General features: G+C 47.9%; 1 protein-coding gene and 1 non-coding gene across 2 annotated transcripts in view; one reads left to right on the forward strand and one right to left on the reverse strand.

The window, feature by feature from the left end:
• Positions 1-41: 41 nt before the first annotated feature.
• Positions 42-20139, reverse strand: part of NPFFR1 (neuropeptide FF receptor 1) — a 34130-nt gene continuing 14032 nt past the window's right edge. Inside the window, exons 3-5 of the mRNA XM_027962137.2 lie at positions 18431-18745; positions 15551-15650; positions 42-13428 (exon numbers count right to left, since the gene is read on the reverse strand). Of these exons, the coding sequence (XP_027817938.1) occupies positions 12549-13428; positions 15551-15650; positions 18431-18745 (1295 nt within the window). The 3' untranslated portion in view covers positions 42-12548. The remainder of the gene's footprint in view (positions 13429-15550; positions 15651-18430; positions 18746-20139) is intronic.
• On the forward strand, positions 19213-19284 carry TRNAC-GCA (transfer RNA cysteine (anticodon GCA)). The gene has a single exon. It is a non-coding gene; the product is annotated as a tRNA-Cys (tRNA).

Below are 20139 nucleotides of genomic sequence, written 5' to 3' on the forward strand. Positions count from 1 at the left end.
TGCGCACTGCGGAGACTGGCGCGGCGAGCAGGGCGGGGAGCCGCCTTTAACGCTGCTGGCGGGCTCGCACCCACCCCATGCGCAGGCGCACTTCGTAAGGCTGGCGAGTCCCGGCGCCCTAGCTCCACCCCCTCGGGCCGCGCCTCCGCTGACCATTGCTCAGCTCGCAGGCTGGGCCACGTGGCTGGCGGCCGGCTTTGGCCGTGATCCTTCTGACCTGGCGGGCTTTGTGCCTCTGACCTAGGAGGGTAACCAGTTCTCAGCTTGGACCACCTAAGAATTGACTGTCGACATCTCGCGCACACTGGGAGCTCACCTTTGACACACACCCTTCTCCGCAGAGTAATTCCTTATCTCAAAAGAAGTTTAATAGGAGTCAGCCGCTTTACCTGACGATCTGTGCCAGGCGGGAGCAGTTTTCTGATCCGTTTAAGCAAAGTTAAGGCATATTACTGACACCAAGCTGCAATGGTTCCCAGCTAGGTAGGAGCTCCATCACTTTCTAGCGTGTGACATCGAGCAAATTGCTGTTAACCTCTGACTCAGTTTCTCACCTGGGAAATGGAGCTGGTCAGAGTAAAGATTTCAAAGGTTGCAGGGATGATGAACCGAGTTGATGGACGTGAAGATACGTCCATCTAGGGAGGAACATCCCTAGACATCCAGTGATTAAGACTCTGCCCTTCTACTGAAGGGGGTGCGGATTCGATCCCACGTGTTACGTGGTGTGGCCAAAAAAATTGCAAATATGGAAAAGAAAGGAAGAGCTGGCTTGTAAGCACTCAGGAAGTGTAACTTGTTATTCCCACCCTTATCTGCAGAGGATTAAGTCCGCACCCTCTGCTTGCCCAACACTCCCCATGCCCTTAGGACTTCAAATGGAAGCATTGGAAAAGTCCAGGCCTAAACTCAGAGTCCCTTGAGGACGTTTCTCTCAGGCACAAGCTCTTTGAAGCTTATTTTTATACCACTGTTTCATGGTGTTCAGCCAGCCCCCAAAAGCTAAAGTCTGATTGACGTTATGGGCAGATAATTTACATCACTTACATCTCCAGTTCTGTATGTTGGGTTTTTTATGTAAATTTCAAAATCCTCAAACTAAGCAATAATTATTCACTAATTTGATTACAAAGTTATTTCAGAGAATGCCTGGTTTTATTTAAAATTTTTGATGGGTTGGGCCTCTTTAAATAATCTTGATTTTCTACGACATAAAAGATAATGTGCCTCAAAGATATTTTGATTTAAACTCTTTTTCCCCAAAAAACAATGTCTAATGTGTAAAATGAGATGTTCCCTGTATTAAATGAAAACCTAGTAAGTTAATTTTCCAGTTAGTGGCAGTATCCTTCCCTTGTCTCCATCAAAACTCTCGTTAATCTTCAGAAAGCCATGACTCACTGACCTTTTAAACGCTATACCACACAGCTTTACCGTAACTGGAACACAAGGGCAGGAAAAAGAAAATAGTAGAGCAGTAGTTCAGTCAGTAATGCAACAGATTACTGAAAGCTCAAGGTATCTCTGCAGAGTGAACACTAAGTAGGCTCACCTTCAGAGAGTTTCTTAAAAGGGTGTGGAATCTGAACTGCGCTGTCAGTTTTCTACCTCTAAGCAGATGGAGCTAGTTTTCTTAGAAGAACCCCAGAATCTCGTGTGTAACTGACTTGTGAACAGATGGAAATGATGCAATCGTCTGCCACATGCACTTTCCCTTTTGCTTCCTGCTACTAAGAGCAAGAAAATAAAGTCTTGCTGACCTCTGGACTTGCACACTAGCTCTTGTTTTATTGAATGTCTTGGGAGAGCCAATCAGCACCAACCCCAGTAAAAAGCCAAATCCTGCCTTTGCTCGGGCACAAGTCAGTGCTGTGTAACTTTCCCTTGCGAGCAGGTGCAGTGAGCCCCACAGGCCCTTTGGACCTTGTTCTCCTTCTCATATCCCTCTGGAGCCTAGCACAGTACCTGGCCTAGAGTAGGTGTTTTAATGACTCTTTGCCAGAACAATAGGTAGAGGAATTGATGAAAAGGAGAGCAAAAATACTTCTTAAGTATAATGGTTTGACAAAGGATGAACCCAGCTGTTCTCAAATGTTGTCTCTCTTGCTCTATAACTGAATCCAATGGTGCTTTTTAGTCCACATCCTGCTGTTTGCTGTAATTAGCCTTGTTGCTGCTGCTGCTGCTGCTAAGTCGCTTCAGTCGTGTCCGACTGTGCAACCCCATAGACGGCAGCCCATCAGGCTCTGCCGTCCCTGGGATTCTCCAGGCAAGAACACTGGAGTGGGTTGCCATTTCTTTCTCCAATGCAGGAAAGTGAAAAGTGAAAGTGAAGTCGCTCAGTCGTGTCCAACTCTCAGCGACCCCATGGACTGCAGCCTACCAGGCTCCTCCGTCCATGGGATTTTCCAGGCAAGAGTACTGGAGTGGGGTGCCATTGCCTTCTCCGTTAGGCACCTCCAACTTCCTGATGCCCTCTCTCTTCCTTGGCTTTGTGACTGCATTATCTTCTGACATCCCTCCTACTTCTCTGGCCCCTCTTTTCTCATTCTCCCCTTTAGCCATCTCTTCGTCTGGATCATCACTACTTTTCTAACTTCTCATGGTCTTTCTTTCTAGAGATACCCTCTCCCTAGGTTATCTCATGTATAATTTTGGTGTCAACTACCACCTATAGGTCCTATAACAGGAAAACTTTCAAATTTATAACTATGTTTTATTTAACACTCATAACTGTTGTCTCTGCTAGGTGGTAGGGTTGTAGCGCTTCGAAAGACATGGTTGTGGGCCCCACAGAACTTGTAGTCTGAAGGGAAGACAGACTTCAACAAGTACGTGCAATAAGTTTGGATAAGTAGAGGGTGTTCCCTGGTGACCTAGTGGTTGGAATTCCAGGCTTTCACTGCCATGGCCCAGGTTCAGTCTGTGGTCAGGGAACTTATTAATAGATCCCACAAGCTGTGGAGGCAAGGCCAAAAAAGAAAAAAGGTTTGGATAAGCAGAGTGATAAAGGAGGTACAAGGATTTGCATTATAGGAGCAGGGAAACTTTTCAAAGAAATGATCCTTAATTTATGACCTAAAAGATTAGAAGTGGTTAATAAAGCAAAAAGGAGAAAACAGAAGCCAGAAAGAGTGTATTAAGAGATGGAACCAGAGAAGAGGTCAAAGTTAAATGACTTCCAAGGAGGGCCTTGGAAGGTGTGATACAAAGATTGGACTTTTTCTGAAGGAGCAATGAAAAACTGGTAAGTGTTTTTAGCAGGAAAGTGACATGATCAGAATTGCTTTTAAAAGTAGCTCTGGGAACTTCCCTAGTGGTCCAGTGGTTAAGAATTCTCCTTGCGATGCAGGGGATTCCTGTTCCATCCCTGGTAGGGGAACTAAGATGCTACATGCTGTGGGGCAACTAAGCCCAAGTGCCACAAAACTACAGAGTCTGTGCACCTCAGTGAAGGATCTATATGACACAGCAAAGATCCCACATGCCACAACTAAGACCCAACGCAGCCAAATAAATAAATAAAACACACACAAAAAATTTCAAGTGGCTCTGTTAGCAGCTTGAAGCCTGGATTCAAGTTTAGCAAGAACAGGCAGAGAGAACCATGAGAAGTCTGTTGCAGTGACCCGGATAAAAGACGGTGGTGCCCTGGACTTGGGTGGCAAAAGAGATGAGTGATTACAGAGCTGTGTTCAATGTAGATTCAGTGGAATTGATCACTAGCTGGACAGAGTGGAAGATGAACAAGATGGATTTGAGGATAATTTCTAGGTTTCTGGCTACAATAACTGGTTGAATGGGGTGTCATTTACTGAGATAGTTTGGTTAGGATGGAGGGTGAGAAAAATGATGACTTTAGTTTTGAATATTATAGGAAACACTGCTAGTTGCTGCCCAATAACCATATCACCTTCTCTTTTCTAAAAGAATCCTAAATTTGTTCAGGAATCTAATCCTCTATGCATACCTTTGCTTCAGGGCAGCCAGCCCTTCCACTGTCTTCAGGAATGCATTTTATTTTATTTTATTTTTTAATAAAGTATAGTAGATTTACAACATAGTATTAGTTTCAGGTGTACAGCAAAGTGATTCAGTCACACACATATATCTATCCATGTTTTTTCAGATTGTTTCCTCTTACGCGTACCTGTGTGGTCAATTACTTCAGTCATGTCTGAGTCTTTGTGACCCTATGGACTGTCGCCCGCCAGGCTCCTCTGTCCATGGAATTCTCCAGGCAAGAATACTGAAGCGGGTTGCCATGCCCTCCTCCAGGGGATCTTCCTGACCCAAGGATCAAATTTGAGTCTCCTGCATTGCAGGCAGATTTTTTACGGCTGAGCCACCAGGAAAGGCCTTTATCCTTATAGATTATTGCAAAATATTGAGTATAATTCCCTGGCTATACAGTAAATCTTGTTGCTTATCTGTTTTATATATATAGTAGTGTGTATATATTAATCCCAAACTCCTAATTTATCCTTCTTCCCCTATGCCCACAAAGAAATGCATTTTAAATAAGCTAAAACAATCAAGGTTGTCAGTATTTGTTTCAGGCACGCTCATGTGATACAATTCTTCCCAAAGGGATAAACAGAAGGCTTCCCAGGGTGTTTCCTGGAAAGGTTTTATCTTAAAAGGAGAGTATACTTCTGAATACTTGTTGTTTGAAGCCACAGAAATTTTAAAAGTTGTTGTAACATCATAATCTGGGCCTCCCAGTGGCTCAGTGGTAAAGAATCAACCTGCCAATGCAGGAGACACAGGTCTGATCCCTGGATTGGGCCGATCCCCTGGAGGAAGAAATGGCAATCCACTCCAGTGTTCTTGCCTGGAAAATTCCATGGAGAGATGAGCCTGATGGGCTATAGTCCATGGGGCAGCAAAGAGTTGAACATGACTGAGCAACTGAACATGCATGCATGCATAGCATCATAATCTGGCCAAAAGTGACCAATACAAATAACTAAAACTGTGTAGCCCTCTTATGAGGCATCAAACATCAAGAGAGTTTGCCTGAGAGCCAAGCTGACATGCAGAGATCAGCAAATCAAATGATGGAAAGAACTTGAGTTCTTAAGATGTCTTTGAGTTACTGACTTCACTAAGCCTGGACTTAGTTTGCCTCTGAATCTCTTACTGCATTAGATAATAAACTTCTTAGAGTTTAAACTTGCTAAATTGGGGATCTCTGTTACTTGAAGTCAAAACATCTTGGCTTAAATAGACAAATAGCCTGAAAAAGGAATGAAATCCTAACTCATGCTACAACATGTTCTACCCTCCCTGAATAAAGCAAGACAGAGGGCAGTGGGGATTAACTACCGCTCAAACAGAGAATGATTTAACACCACCATTGGCTATGTGACAGATAAACGAATTTGCTCAAATCACCAAGCTTGGCTTTTTCCACCCACACTTATTTGGTTGCTTACACATGACAATAGCTGCATTTGTTGGTGTTGGGATTCAAAGGCCTGGGCATTGCAGTTAGCAAGAGAACACAAATAACTCAAGGTGGGACTGACAGCCAGTTCAGCAGCTTTCATCTCATCAATGACCCCAGACCAAAGGAGTCGAGAGGATAATTTCTTTCAGCCCATGGCTGCCATGAAAGCAGTACTGAATCAGACTAAATGTACATCATTTACTTAAACTGCTGGTATTTCTTCCATCTCAAATCTGTGGAAGCCACTGAACGTGACGAAAATATGGTCTTCTGGCCAAAACAGCAGTCTGGAACCTGGCTGGTTTTATTTTTTAGGATTAAAGGGGACTTCCATCAAGCCTCTTTCTTTCATTTTGAACCTGTTTCCCAAATATAGGAAGGAGAATTCACAGCAGCTTGAGAGAGTAGCGAAAATCTGGGCTTCCTGGTCAGATGCATCAAGATTTGAGTCTCAGCTTCAGTACCATCTAGTTATGTGACCTTCAGTAAGTTACTTAACTTCTTTGAGACTTACTTTTTCCATCTATAATATGGGAATAATTTTAAAATACCTGTTTATGTAATTATTTCATTAATTCAACAGATATTTATTGAGTGCCTCCTATGTCCCAGGCAGTATCCTAGATCTGAGTCCACAAAAGTGAGTGAAATAGACAATAGCTCCTGTCCTCATGGAGCTTATGCACTGTTGTGAGAGAGAAATAACAGTCATAAAGCATTCCGGAGAAGGCAATGGCACCCCACTCCAGTACTCTTGCCGGGAAAATCCCATGGACGGAGGAGCCTGGTAGGCTGCAGTCCATGGGGTCGCTCAGAGTCAGACACGACTGAGCGACTTCACTTTCACTTTTCACTTTCATGCATTGGAGAAGGAAATGGCAACCCACTCCAGTGTTCTTGCCTGGAGAATCCCAGGGTTGGGGGAGCCTGGTGGGCTGCCGTCCATGGGGTCGCACAGAGTCGGACACGACTGAAGCGACTTAGCACCAGCAGCAGCAGCAGCATAAAGCATTCAGTACAGTGCCTGGTTTTTAACAGGTCTCAGTAAACGGTTTGAGTTGACCAGAAATGTAATTGTTGAAATTCAATACCGTTTTGATATGCATTAATTCCTTCCGTGTTGATTCCTCTCCTATCTCAGGGCCTTTGTACATGATATTCTCTGGTTGGGTTGTTCTTTCCTCAGCTATTCCAATGGTTCTATCTCTCACTTGATTCATATCTATATTCAAATCTATCCTTAGAGAGGCCATTTCTAATAACCTATTAAAATAGCCCTCCAACCCTAAACACCTTCTGTCCAGAGGATCCTTTCAAAGGGTCTGTCTTGTTTTAGAGGATGAGATGGTTAGATAGCATCACTGACTCAATGGACATGAATTTGAGCAAACGCCAGGAGACAGTGAAGGACAGGGGAGCCTGGTGTGCTGCTATCCATGGGGTCACGAAGAGTTGGACGTGACAGCGACTGGACAACAACAAATCTTGCTTTAGACCCATTCTTGATAGATTTTAAAATCTTCTATTTAGTAATAAATTCCTCTTAGATTCAGGGCAAGATTTTGTACTAAAGTCTCTATGATATAATCATATTGTATAATTACATTTCAACATAATCATATTTTTAAAGATATATTTGAAGACACTGTAAATAAAAGATATAAGAATGACCAATAAGCATATGGAAAGATGCCCAGCATCCCTAGTCATCAGGAAAATTTTCTAAACACTGATCCTACTTGGTGTTGGCAAGAACAACTAGAGTGCTTGTATACTGCTGATGGGAATGCAAAATGGCACAGCAACTTTGGAAAATACTTCGGCAGTTTCTTGCATAGTAAAACTAGACACTTACTCTCAACCCAACCCACTCCTAGGTTACTCAATAGAACTGAAAACATATATACATATAAGGACTTATGTGTGTTCATGGCAGCATTCTTCATAATTCGTAAATTCATAAAAAGTGTTAACAACTCAAATATCTATCCACTGATGAATAGACAAGTAAAATATCATAGAGCCATACAATGGAATCCTACTCAGGTACAGACAGGAACAAACTGCTGATCCATGCTTCAACATGGATGAGTCTCAGAAGCATTATTCTAAGTGAAATAAGCCAGATCAAAAAGCTACACAAGTAGGTGACCTTCCAAAATCAAAGAGTGGTTCTCTGGGGCCAGGAGGAGCCGAGAGGGTTGACTGCAAATTGGCACAAGGGAATTTGGGGGAGATTCTGGAAATATCTTGAGTGTAGTGGTGGTTACACAACTGTATACAATTAGCTAGAACTCATCAGAATGTACAGTTAAGATGGGTGCATTTTACTGCATGTAAAGTACGCCTCAATAAAGCTGTTATACATTTTTAAAACATATATACACATAGAAAATAATTCCACAATTATCTCTTGTGGCTAGATTTGGGTGCTTTTTATTTTCTTCTCTTTGTTGATCTAAATCTTGTAAAATTTCCACAATGGAGTGTTTGTGTAGAGAGAGAAAAAGAGAAACAATAAAATGTCATAAACATTAATAATTGGGTTATTCAACAAGGAATCTATTGTTGATTCAACATTGTTTGCTCGCAGTGAAGCCCATTCGGGTCACCTCCTTCCCATTTGTCTTTCCTCAGTGGCACTTCAGAGGGGTGAGCTGAGGAAATATGCAAAAAGGCACAGAGCTTAATAGCAATGCTTTGTCTATCCAGCTCCCGGCTTGGCTCTCACCTGGATTTCTGGATGAATACACAGTAGACTAATGATAGGGGGGCTCTCATCCGACTGTGCCAACTCTGCCCTCCATTCCAACCCAAATCATGCATCCCCTGCGCCCCAAGAGAAAGTCCTCGGCCTACGGCCGGCAGACTGTGGTGTGCGGGGCCCAGGCTGGGCATCCGCCTCCAGCTCCCGTTGGCCTGTTGAGTGCTGCGTGGTGAAGTCAAGAGGCCATTCATCAGTGAAGACCCATGATTAGAATGACTGCTCGTGCTGCTAATGGCAGGACAGGACATGGAGTCCCTCCAAGAGTTCCTCTGGGGTGGGGATGCTCAGTGTCCACAGGCCCTTGGCCCTTTCCCCCATCACACATCCAATTCATTTCCAAACTTGCTGCCTGTGAAAGGGCAGTCACCTTAGGAGACCCAGCCAACCTGTAGGCAAATGGAAGCACATGGGCAGAAGTCCACGTTGCTTACCCTTGTGTACCCTGGGGTAACTGGACAAGGCCCCTGAGAGGGCCCAGGTGTTGGGTCATAGGATACCAGCCAGAATAATAAAGCTATACTTAGAAAAATATCCTCATGAAATAGCATTTCATGGAGGGAACATACAATTTTCTAGCCACTCTGGTCAAGAAGTAAAACCCAGCTCAGAGTAGTAGGGGTGGGCTAGGAGCATAAGACAGATCACAGCGTTCCTTGAACCATTGCTACATCACCCATACATGCCAAGTCAGAAGAGATCCTGGGTCCCAACCTGGGGCCTCTGTTCTCAGGGCTCACACAGACACTATTTTCAGGAACTTTGTCTAGCATCTGAAACCTCCACACATTATTCACAATAGTTAAAATGAGGAAGCAACCCAAATGTCCATCGGTGGATGAATGGGTAATGACTGGTATATCCATACAATGGACTATTACTCAGCCTTTGAAAGGAAGAAAATGGCACCTTCTACAACATGGACGAAACTTGAAAACATTATACTCAGTGAAATAAGCCAATCACAAAAGGACAAATCCTGTGTGATTTCACCCGTACAAGGTACCTAGAGTGATTGAATTCATGGAGACAGAAAGTAGAATGGCAGTTACCAGAGGCAGGAAGAAACAGGGAGTTATTGTTTAATGGGTACAGAGCTGCAGTTTGGGATGTTAAAAAAAAGTTCTGCAAATGGATAGTGATGGTTATACAGCAGTGTGAAGACCTTCAATGCCACTGAACTGTACACAAAAATAGTTACAGGATAAATTTGATGTGGTATATGTGTTTTGCCACATACACAAGAAACCAAACACTCCACAGATAGCCACAAGGCCTCACCTCTCATGAAAGCATCAGGTCATGCCTGAATCAAATCAAATTTGAACAAGCAGACACAGCCTTTGATCGATTTTTTTAGAAAAGAAATAAAAAAACCAACAAACATATGAATTATGGCCTAGTGCAATTTTTTTTTTCTTTTGGCCAACCCAGTCTTTCAAAGCATGGCATCTTTGGGGAAAAGTGAAACAAAGGGGCCTTGATAGAAGGCTGGCTTGGGTGAGTGCCCTGGTCTCCCTCTAGGCTGTGATTCTGTGGTTGGGGAGGCCATGCTAAGGGAAAAACACGCACCAGAGAAAAGACCAGACAGTGTCTCCCAACAGATCCCCCCAGCCACAGGGACAAGACTTTGGATTTAAGATGGCCCTTTCTCTGGTCTGGTTTTAGAGGCTGGCGTCAGAGTTCTTTAAGGCAAGCAGCCGGGACTTCTCCAGCCTATACTGTAGTGACACAGAACACTGATGGAGGACCAGAAGTGGGTCCCAGACACGTACTAGCGAATGAGGGACAGGATGGCACTCCCTTTCCTGAGACCCTCGTCCATCATTCCTAGACACCTTGACCGGGGTGGGGTCATGATGGATCTTGGCAGCCTGCTCCATTCGCGGGTTATAGATAGCATACACAGAACAGCTCAAGCTGGATATTTCAAGAGTAAACACAATAGACTCTCATTTCCCAGACCAAGAGCTTGGGGCGGGAGGATGCGATTGCTGGTTCTGTGAGCATTCTGCCTCATCATCAGGCAAACAGCATTTGCGGGAATTTCCACCTCTCCTCCCCAATCCACCTTCCTTGAGAGGCAGGAAGGGGCATGGGAAGAAACCATCAGAAGACAAATTCTAACTCAAACCCTGCCCCACCCCACCCCACCCCGTGGCCCTTCCCCTCTTGGTCCTTTTGAGCCTCACTTTGAGGATAGCAACATCTCTTTCAGCCCATTTGCATGGATCAAACATGTCTGGGGACATGCTTGCAGGAAACACTGTACAACGGCTTAGGAGTTTTCTTCTGCCCCTACATCTAGTACTTAAAGTGGAGTCAACAGGGTTAAGTCATCATGTGTCAATTAAGAAAACTGGTGGGGCCTCAGAGTCACATTCTCTGCCCTGGAAATGTTTCTTTTTTATTCACTAAAATTCTGGCAACAGTGTGTGTTCTATAGAGATAAGGAGGAAGTATCCAGTTAACTACAGATGACTGGGGCCATGCAAGGATCACAGGGTAATCCCAATTCCTCCCACCTCCTGGAGAGAAGCCTCTCTCTTTAAGGTGATGCAGGCATGCTGGGTGAGAGCCAGAGCAAACAAGGGGTGGATCCCATCCTTTTTTAGGGCACATGAGTTATCCATGCTGGGAGAGGTTTAGTGTTTGTCATCCCAGAAGCCTCAGGGGACACCGTAGCATTGGTTGGCCAACTTCTCCCCTACAATCCCCTGGAGGGAGCAGGGAAAGGGCCTTGGGAATGCTGTGTACTTGCAGCTCTCGTGAGCAGATGTATTTTGGAAGGCTCAAAGTGGGTGTTCTGCCCTCCTTTCCTCCTGTCTGTGAATAAATAAACTGATGCTTCTTGTGACCCTGAAGGTGACTGTCACATTGTGAGCTTTGACCTGGGTCTGGGTGATGGTGGTGGGTCCTATGAGAGAGGAGGGAGGGCAGACACCCCCTTCTCTGGGCTCAGACCCAGAGTATCTGTGACTGACACAGGCTTCCCAGGGATTGTTCTGCAACTGTTCAGGCATCAGTTCAGCTCAGTTCAGTCGCTCAGTCGTGTCCAACTCTTTCTGACCCCATGGACTGCAGCACGAGGCCTCTCTGTCCATCACCAACTCCTGGAGCTTGCTCACTCATGTCCATTGAGTCAGTGATGCCATCCAACCAACTCATCCTCTGTCGTCCCCTTCTCCTCCTGCCCTCAATCCTTCCCAGCATCAGGGTCTTTTCCAATGAGTCAGTTCTTTGCATCAGGTGGCCAAAATATTGGAGTTTCAGCTTCAGCATCAGTCCTTTCAATGAATATTCAGGACTGATTTCGTTTAGGATGGACTGGTTTGATCTCCTTGCAGTCCAAGGGACTCTCAAGAGTTTTCTCCAACACCACAGTTCAAAAGCATCAATACTTCGGTGCTCAGCTTTCTTTATAGAGCTCATGCTCAGGCATGACGTCCTGTTAATGGTACTTTGGGGAGAAGAGAATGGCCCTGGACACTTCTTAAAACAAACAAGACAAACCTACACAGAACACACTGTGTTCTCTTGGGAAGGGATCAGGGGAGTGGCTTCAATCATACATAGGAGACTCCAGGACATGGACACCAAGCATCAGATGGACAGGCCAGCCTTGCTTTTCACTTCTTCCCAGATGTTTAATTAGGATTCACATTTTTCACTGTGCTTCGCCCTAAGGGGCCCTTCTGGAGGCAGCTGGAGATGGTCAAAACCAGACAGGGAGGCACTGGAGTCACGCAGGCTCTAGTTGAGAGACAGACTAGTCTCATCTCCTTCTCCAGCCTCAGTTTTGCACCCGTAGAGGGGGTATGTTATTGTTTAGTTGCTAAGTTGTGTCCGACTCTTTTGTGACCCCATGGACTGTAGCCCCCCAGGCCCCTCTGTCCGTGGGATTTCTCAGGCAAGAATACTGGAGTGGGTTGCCATTTCCTTCTCCAGGGATATTTCCAACCCAGGGATTCAACTGGCATCTCCTACTTGGCAAGCAGATTCTTTACCAGTGAGCCACCAGGGAAGTCCCAGAAGGGGGATAAGAAACCCTATTCCCAAAGTGTGAGAACTCAGTGAGATGATGCCTAATGATGCCTGTGGCTTCTGCTGCAGAGGGTTTCAGGGAAACAGCTCGGCTCTCTTTCCCCTCCTCTGCCTCTATCTGAGGGGGAAAGTGACACAGAAGATTCCACTGACAACTGCTCACTGCCTTGTGTTTGAGAGGGAGACATAGGGCAGCCTCTCCTAACACCACACCAGACGCTGTCATGCCTGGGTGTCACACGTGCGGTCGTGGCCCTCGGGTTCAGAGGCCTGCGCTCCTTGTCCCCCTCAAATGTCCCAGGCTGGGATGGTGAGGGGCAGATGGGAGCAGCCGGGACCCTCGGCGGCCAAGCCATGGTGGGCCACGCGACCATTGCGCAGCGGGAGACGCCCGGGCCTGGGGGCCCCGCTGCTCGGGCCGGACTCGGAGGGCAGGCCTGAGTCGCTGGGCTGCACCTCCACGAACGCCCTCGTGCGCAGGAGCCGGCTGGCCCGCTGGGAGTAGGCCTCCCTGTGGCTCCCCCACGGCGGCGCGCAGAGCTGGGCGCGGAAGGCGGCCTGGAAGCCTCGGCGGAAGTTCTCGTTGAAGTAGCCGTAGATGATGGGGTTGGCGCTGCTGTTGAAGAAGGCCAGCCAGTGGGCGAAGGGGAAGGCGTAGGCGGTGACCAGGTGTAGCTGCGGCTCGCTCAGCTGCCCGTAGTCGATGAGGAGCAGCAGCGCCCAGAGCGGCAGCCAGGACAGCGTGAAGAACAGCGCCACCATGACCAGCATGTGCACCACTCGCGCCCTGCGCCGCGCGCCTCGCCCGCCCTCCCCCGCCGCCTCCTCGCCGCCGGGGCACGCGGGCCCCGGCGCCTGGCACAGCTTGCGGGCGATGCGCGCGTACATGACCACGATCAGCGCCAGCGGCGCCAGGTAGATATGCGAGAAGAGCACGGCCGTGTAGACCTTGCGCATGCCCTTCTCGGGCCAGGCCTCCCAGCACGAGTAGAGCGGGTAGGAGCGGTTGCGGGCGTCCACCATGAAGTGATGCTCCTCGCGCGTGACGGTCAGCGTGACGGCCGAGGGGCACATGATGAGCAGGGCCAGCGCCCAGATAACCGCGATGGTGACCAGCGCCTTCCGCAGGGTCAGCTTCTCGCGGAAGGGGTGCACGATGCAGCGGAACCTGCGGTGATGGAGGAAAAGAAAAGCAGGGGGTCTGGGAGGGTCCCAGGGGTCCCAGGGATGAGCACCAACCCCTGGAGGGCAGAGGGCTGGGGGCTGGCGGGGTTGGGGCACTTCACCCCCACCATTGCACCTTAGGTGGTGTCAAAGAAGGCTCGGGTGTTAATTTTGTTCGTTGACAAGCAAATGGGTTTCTCACCTGTAGGGCAATCAGCTCCAAGGCTGGGCTGCCGTGGAACAAGACAAAAGGGTAGGCCTCACAAGAAGTGAATCCTGTTCACGCATTTTGGGGGATAAACTGAGTAGCTGGCAGCTAGCAGTGACTCAGCGGGCAGATTCTGTCCCTGAGTAGGCCGATTGGGTACGTGTATCAAAGAAAACAAATTTTAGCTGTTTATGGCTTCTCCAGAAAACCTTGGGAGTTCAGATGTGGAGTCTTTGTGACAGGTTCTCCCTATATCATCTTAGCCAGCATCCTTCCAACAGTGCCTCCATAGTATCAAGACAGTTCTGCACCATTTCCTCCTTAGGATGTCTCAGCTGTGATTATTATTACACCCTTACTTTACATATGGGATTCAGAGGTGTTAAGTAACTGGCTCAGGGTCACACAGCTAGCTAGTACCAAGGACCAAACTTGAATACAGATTTGTCTTGCACCACTGTGCCATATAAACTGGCAGCTGTAAACTTTCACTGTGCATTAGAATCTCCTGAAGCATTTTTAAAAATACCTATGCCCAGTTCTCCTGCTCAAAGATGCCCATCTAGCTTAGGAAAGTCATGGGGCAATTTAAGGGCTAAACTTGTGCTAGAACACAGGCCTAGAGCTGACTCCCAGGCAACGGCTCTTTCCCCTTCACCAAAGCGTCCTGCTCTCCTCCCTCCTATCCTTTTCCCCATCTGACAGCACTTTACCCTTCTCCCACAGCTTGTCTCAAGCCTTATTTTCTCAACCTACCTGACTTTGACCTCCTGGTTTCATAACATCAAATAAGGAGCTGCCAGAAAACAAATAATTCTTAAAGCATATAGTACTGGCTCTAAGAGCAGTAGCACTTAATGAATGGAGAACGATCCTAGGACAGACCAGGAAGAGTTCCCAAGGAGATAGGAACTTGAAGAATACCCAGACACCACTGGGAGATGTCATCGTTAACAACGACAACAAAATGAAGACCAGTGAAGGAGGACTTCCCCCAATTACCCAGCTAATTAGCGGCCTTGCAGATGGGGACCCAGTTCTATCTCACCAGCTGCCTTCTTCACTGGGTCACAAAAGACGATTTGATGAGGGCAGAAGTGGAGGGACGCTGAGGACACTAGATTGTACGAAGGGTGGAGCTAGTAGTGCCTGAGTTTGGAAGAAGACAAGGAGGAGGGTGTGGGTGTAAAGATGAAATAGAATGCTATTAACTGCTGACATATGGTCTCCATACCAGATAGTATGTATCAGCTTTACAAACAGAAGTTCACTGAAGCCCCCCAGCCAGCCAGTAGGGTATGGACTATTTGACAGGTGATAAAACGGAGGCTCAATGTAGTTAAATGACCTACTCAAGGTCATCCAGCTAGGCAGCCCTCCAACTCACCTGCCTGCCTCCCTTGCTCTGGGATAAGCACCCTTATTGAAAGGGCTCTCAGAGAGGGAGGAGGACCCCCTTGCAACTGGGTCAGTTGTGTTGCTTACAAAGCAAGCTGCTTGGTCCCTGGCTCCATTCTATTTAGCAGACCTACGCTTATCAGAGATTCGGATGGAATCTGAGGCTGAAAGACCAGAAGCGGCAGAAGATGGTGGAGTTGGGGAGTCAGGGGCCAGCAAGGAGGTCTACCACTCAGGAGACAAGGACTGTCCCCAAGCTCCTCTTAGGGCCCAGGGATACCTTTTAAACCTCCTCAGAGGCTGCCTCCAGGTCTTCCAGAAAGAGGTAGCAGTATCCTCTACAGTCCCCCAATTCTAGAGGGCAAGCAGCCCCACCACCCTTCCCTCTGTGGCTCAGGACCACAGACCACAGAGCAGTCTAGCTAGTCTTCCTTCTAGCAGGCGCAGCAGTGGAAACAGCAGCTAGTCCTCATGCTGTGCCCCAGTCAGCCCAGGATAACCCAGCCAGGAACCCTCTCACCTTTCCACAGCAATGGCCACCAGCGTGAAAACGGAAGCAGACACAGACATGCCCTGCACCAAGCCGCTCATCTTGCACGTGGCGTTGTCGAAGGGCCACCCTGCAATGACAGAGGCCACCACAAAGTGAGAGATGCCTCGTCCACAAAGAGCCAGAGGCCTGCAGCCATCTGGGCCAGTCCCCTCTGTGGCTTGTATCTTCCCTCCAGTCGAGCTAGGTTGTCATTCTACCTCTGCTTACGCGCTTCCAGGAGTGAGGAGCTGACCAGCCGGTACCTCTGTGGACAGTCCTACTAGAGACAGCCTTTATACTGACCAGCAATTTTTCTCCATGAGCTTTAGATCCATCCAGCCCTGCCTGGATTTCTGCTCCCATAGCCCAGCTTCAAGTTTTAGGCCAGTAGTTCTCTCCTGGCTGCTCACTAGAATCAACTGAGAGTTTGGAAAAGGATCACTGCCCAGGACCATGTCAGACTAATTACAAACAGAATCTCTAAGGGTGGGACTCAGACCACCCTATTTTCCAAATTGACCCAGGAGATTTAAGTGGCAGCCGAAGTGGAGACCCACTAGGACAGATCCATCCTGACTCACAAGTTGGGGGAGGTTATGAGCCCCTCTAGCCCATCCTACCTGATGTCCTCACTCTGACCCCTGAGCTTCTGCTTTTTCATGAGACCTGGGTCCCACCTGCTTTCAGGACTGGTAGCCAGGTTCACCTCTTGGCTGCCTGAGGCCCTGTGTTGGTAACTACCTGGTGTTTCCAGCCCTCTAGGCCTGGGATGGTGGGGGGGGGCAGGGGGAGGAGGGCAGCTTGTTCTTGTCTGTTGTGCCTGTGGACAGGAGTCATCTCCCAAGATTGGGGTCTTCTTTCACCAACAGCCTCTGCCATGTTGATTTTCTGTCTGCACCCTTACGAGGTACCAGGCACTGGCCTGCTCAGTCCTCACCCCAACCCCATTACTGTCTCCTTTTTACAGATGTGAAAATGAAGGGGGAGATTAATTTACAGTCTCTTTGTCTCTAAATCACTATGCATCAGTGCTGAGAGTCTGATCTAGGTGCCAGGGAGTTTAAATGTCATGGAAAGTCAATATCGCTGTAGAGAGCAGATGGAAAAACATGAAAAAATGTTCAAACCTCATTCATAATTAGAAAAACACAAATGATACTTGCTGTGGAGAAATAGGAGCTCTCAGACATCACTGGTGGGAATGCAAGTCATTACGGTCCTTCTGGAGGGGAACTAGGCAATGCCTAATTCATGCACTTGTCTTTTGATCTAACAATCTCACTGTATTCTGAATATACACCTCTGATGACACAAAATACATATGCACAGGGCTATTCATTGTAGCACTGTTGTAACTGCAAAATATCAGAGAAACTTTAGATGCCCACATTAAGAAGTTGTTGAATAAATAACGGTTTGTACAGATAAAAAAAGGACTGGCAGACACTACTGTAACCAACTAGTGACCTCATCACACTATTGTTAGCTGGTGAGTGAGCATGCGTGTGTGCACACCTTTATGTGTATGCACATGTGCAGGTGTGTGTGTCTGCATATGTTTGTGTGTGTTTTGGGAAGAAGGATGCTCAGCCTCTGTTTAGCATCCCTGAAAGAACCTGTGATTCAGCTGTGATTAAAGATCCCACCAGGCTTAGCCAGAGGACAGCCAGGGGGAAAGTGGCAGCCCTGGCTTCACTCTCTGGCTTTGTGAGTCCCCCAACCTCACATCAGCTGTGGCGTGTGGTAGTCCGTGCTCAGCCACATCCAACTCTTTGTGATCCCATGGACTGTAGCCTGCCAGGCTCCACTGTCCATGGGATTCTCCAGGCAATAATACTGGAGTGGGCTGTCATTTCCTCCTCCAGGGGAGCTTCCCAACCCCAGGGATAGAATCTGCCTCCCCTGTATCTCCTGCATTCCAGGCAGATGCTTTATTGCTGAGCCACCTGGGAATCCCAAATGGCACAAGGGGGAGCATCCTTGTGTGGGCTCGAACCACTAGCCTTTCAGTTAACAGTCCAACGTGCTAACCAGCTATACTACAGAGACACCAAAGTCACTCCAAATGGGGCTGTCCAGGCTCTGAATCCTGTTTCTTGGAGCTCTGAGCTCAGAAGCTGCAGGCACAGACCTCTAGGGGTCTCCCCAGCTCTGGAAACTAGTCCTTCCCACCTAGACTCTGTGGCGCCTTACTCTGAAACAAGAAAAGTGAATCTTGGGAGAAGGTAGATGATAGTGGGATCCTTCTTAACGTTTTTAGATACTGGGTGGGAATTTAGAAGTCAAGTGGCCTAGTTCTGCTTGAATCCCTCTACCAGATCCCTGCTAAACAGCCGGCCAGTCCCCACTTAGACACTCCCAGTGACAGGGAGCACAATACCTGTAGGCAGGAACCCTTTTTTGGTGGAGAACATCTCAAATTAGTTTTTAGGTCCCTATTCAGAGGAAACCTGCCTCCTTACCACTTCTTCCTGCTGGTTCTAGTTCTGCCCAGAACTAGATGGGAGCTACCTGGGAGAGTAGGACTGAACGGTGCAGTGGTTAGAAATACAGATGTAAGAATGTGGGACTTGACACTTAGTTGTATAAACTACAGAACCACCCCTTAATCACTCTGAGCCTCAGTTTCCTCATCCATCAATTGGGGATAACAATAATGCATACTTCATTGGATTGTTGTGAGGATTAATTAAAATAATTCAGGAAGAATAAGTCACACAAAGCCTGGAACAAAGCAGATGATTAATTCATTGTATCTATTATTTCTAGTCTAATCCTCTCATCCGTAAGACTGGGGAGTTTGAGACAATGGCACCTTGGCCAGGAGACCAGGCCAGCCATGATTTCAGGGGGGAGCTGCCTACTCACCAGTGATGAGGTTGTCCACAAGGGTGGTGGGCATGCAGAAGATGCCCACCAGCAGGTCGCTGATGGCCAGGTTGAGGATAAACATGTTGGTGACGGTGCGCATGTGCCGGTTCTTGAGCACGATGAAGCAGACCAGGGTATTGCCCACCATGCAGAGGAGGAAGATGAGTACGTAGGCCACAATGAACATGGCAGCCACCGGGGAGGAGTGCTGGTAGTAGGAGGAGAAGGTGAGGCTTGCAGCCGGGGTGGCCTCAGCAGCACTCCCATTCTCGCTTGGGGGCCAGCTGCTGTTGGAAGGCTGGGAGGGCTCCCCTAGGTGCGAAGGAGCACATAGGTCAGGATCTTAGGTGAAGAAGAGATGACTGACTTCTCACCACTGGGAGATCCTTCTGTGCTCCAGACCCTGACCATGCCCAGCACCTGGGCATGAGCTCAACCCCAATTGCAACTGGATTCACCGATCCAAGACTTTCAACTCACAGCCACTCAGACCCTGATCTCACACCTCCCAACCCACTTGTCCCACCTCTCCTTTCATTTCCCAATGTTGGTCCCTCCCCATCTGCACACAGTTCCAACTGTACTGGATCCAGTCTCCATACTTCTCAGCCCTGCTCTCTGCCCCAGAGGCTGACCTCTCGGGAACCTATGTCAGCCAGGTTCCCTTGCTCTCTGGGTCTTTTTTTTGTTTTGTTTTTTGGAGTACAGTTCATTTACAGTGTTGAGTTTCTGCTGTACAGCAAAAGTGAGTCAGTTATACATATTTAAATATATGGGCTTCCCTGGTGGCTCAGAGGTTAAAGCGTCTGCCTGCAATGCAGGAGACCCAGGTTCGATCCCTGGGTCGGGAAGATCCCCTGGAGAAGGAAATGGCAACCCACTCCAATATTCTTGCCTGGAGAACCTCATGGAGAGAGGAGACTGGTAGGCTACAGTCAAAGGGGTTGCAAAGAGTCGGACACGACTGAGCTACTTCACTTTCATATATATATATATCCACTCTTTTTTAGATTCTATTCCCTGCCTTCCGGTTTTTTAACTGGGTTTCAGCCAATGGGAGGCGCTGAAGGAGACTGAAGGAGTGGAGGAGAGGTCAGCGTATTCATCTCCTGAGTCCCTCCCTGCCTGGACAGGTCTGTCCATGGGGCTGTCTTTATGGGTGCAGCTCTGGCTGGGTAGCTCCTCTTCCACACTCCAGTTCCTGCAGGGCTGCAATGACAAGGTTCCCCCTCTGCAGCGACAGCTTCCTGTGGTTGCCGGTCCCTGTGTGCGTCACTGTCCCATGCTGGTTCTCTTGCCCTCCTCTCCCTGCTGTCAAGTCTCTCTACCAAACTCTCTTCAGTTAAACCCTTCCTGAGTGCACCATCTGTTTTCTCCTGCGATCCTATTATACCCTCAATATCTTTGACGTCCCTGCTCATCATCGCCACAGACTTTAGTTGTGGAAGAAAAGAAGGCGGTAGAGGGAGGAAGTCTAAAAGGGGACTCTGAACCAGGGCTGAGGATCAAAGGCACACGTTCAATTCTTCAGACCATCCAAAGCCAAGGCCACCACCCATCCTTCACCTTCTCCCATCGTGGTATCAGCTACTTCATTTGCACAGCTTTTAGCCAAGAGTTTCCTTATCTACTGGGCTTCCCTGGTGGCTCAGATGGTAAAGAATCTGCCTGCAATGTAGGAGACTCAGGTGCAATCCCTGGGTTGG

Source organism: Ovis aries, chromosome 25, assembly GCF_016772045.2.
Source record: "Ovis aries strain OAR_USU_Benz2616 breed Rambouillet chromosome 25, ARS-UI_Ramb_v3.0, whole genome shotgun sequence".
In the NCBI taxonomy this organism is placed as follows: Eukaryota; Metazoa; Chordata; class Mammalia; order Artiodactyla; family Bovidae; genus Ovis; species Ovis aries.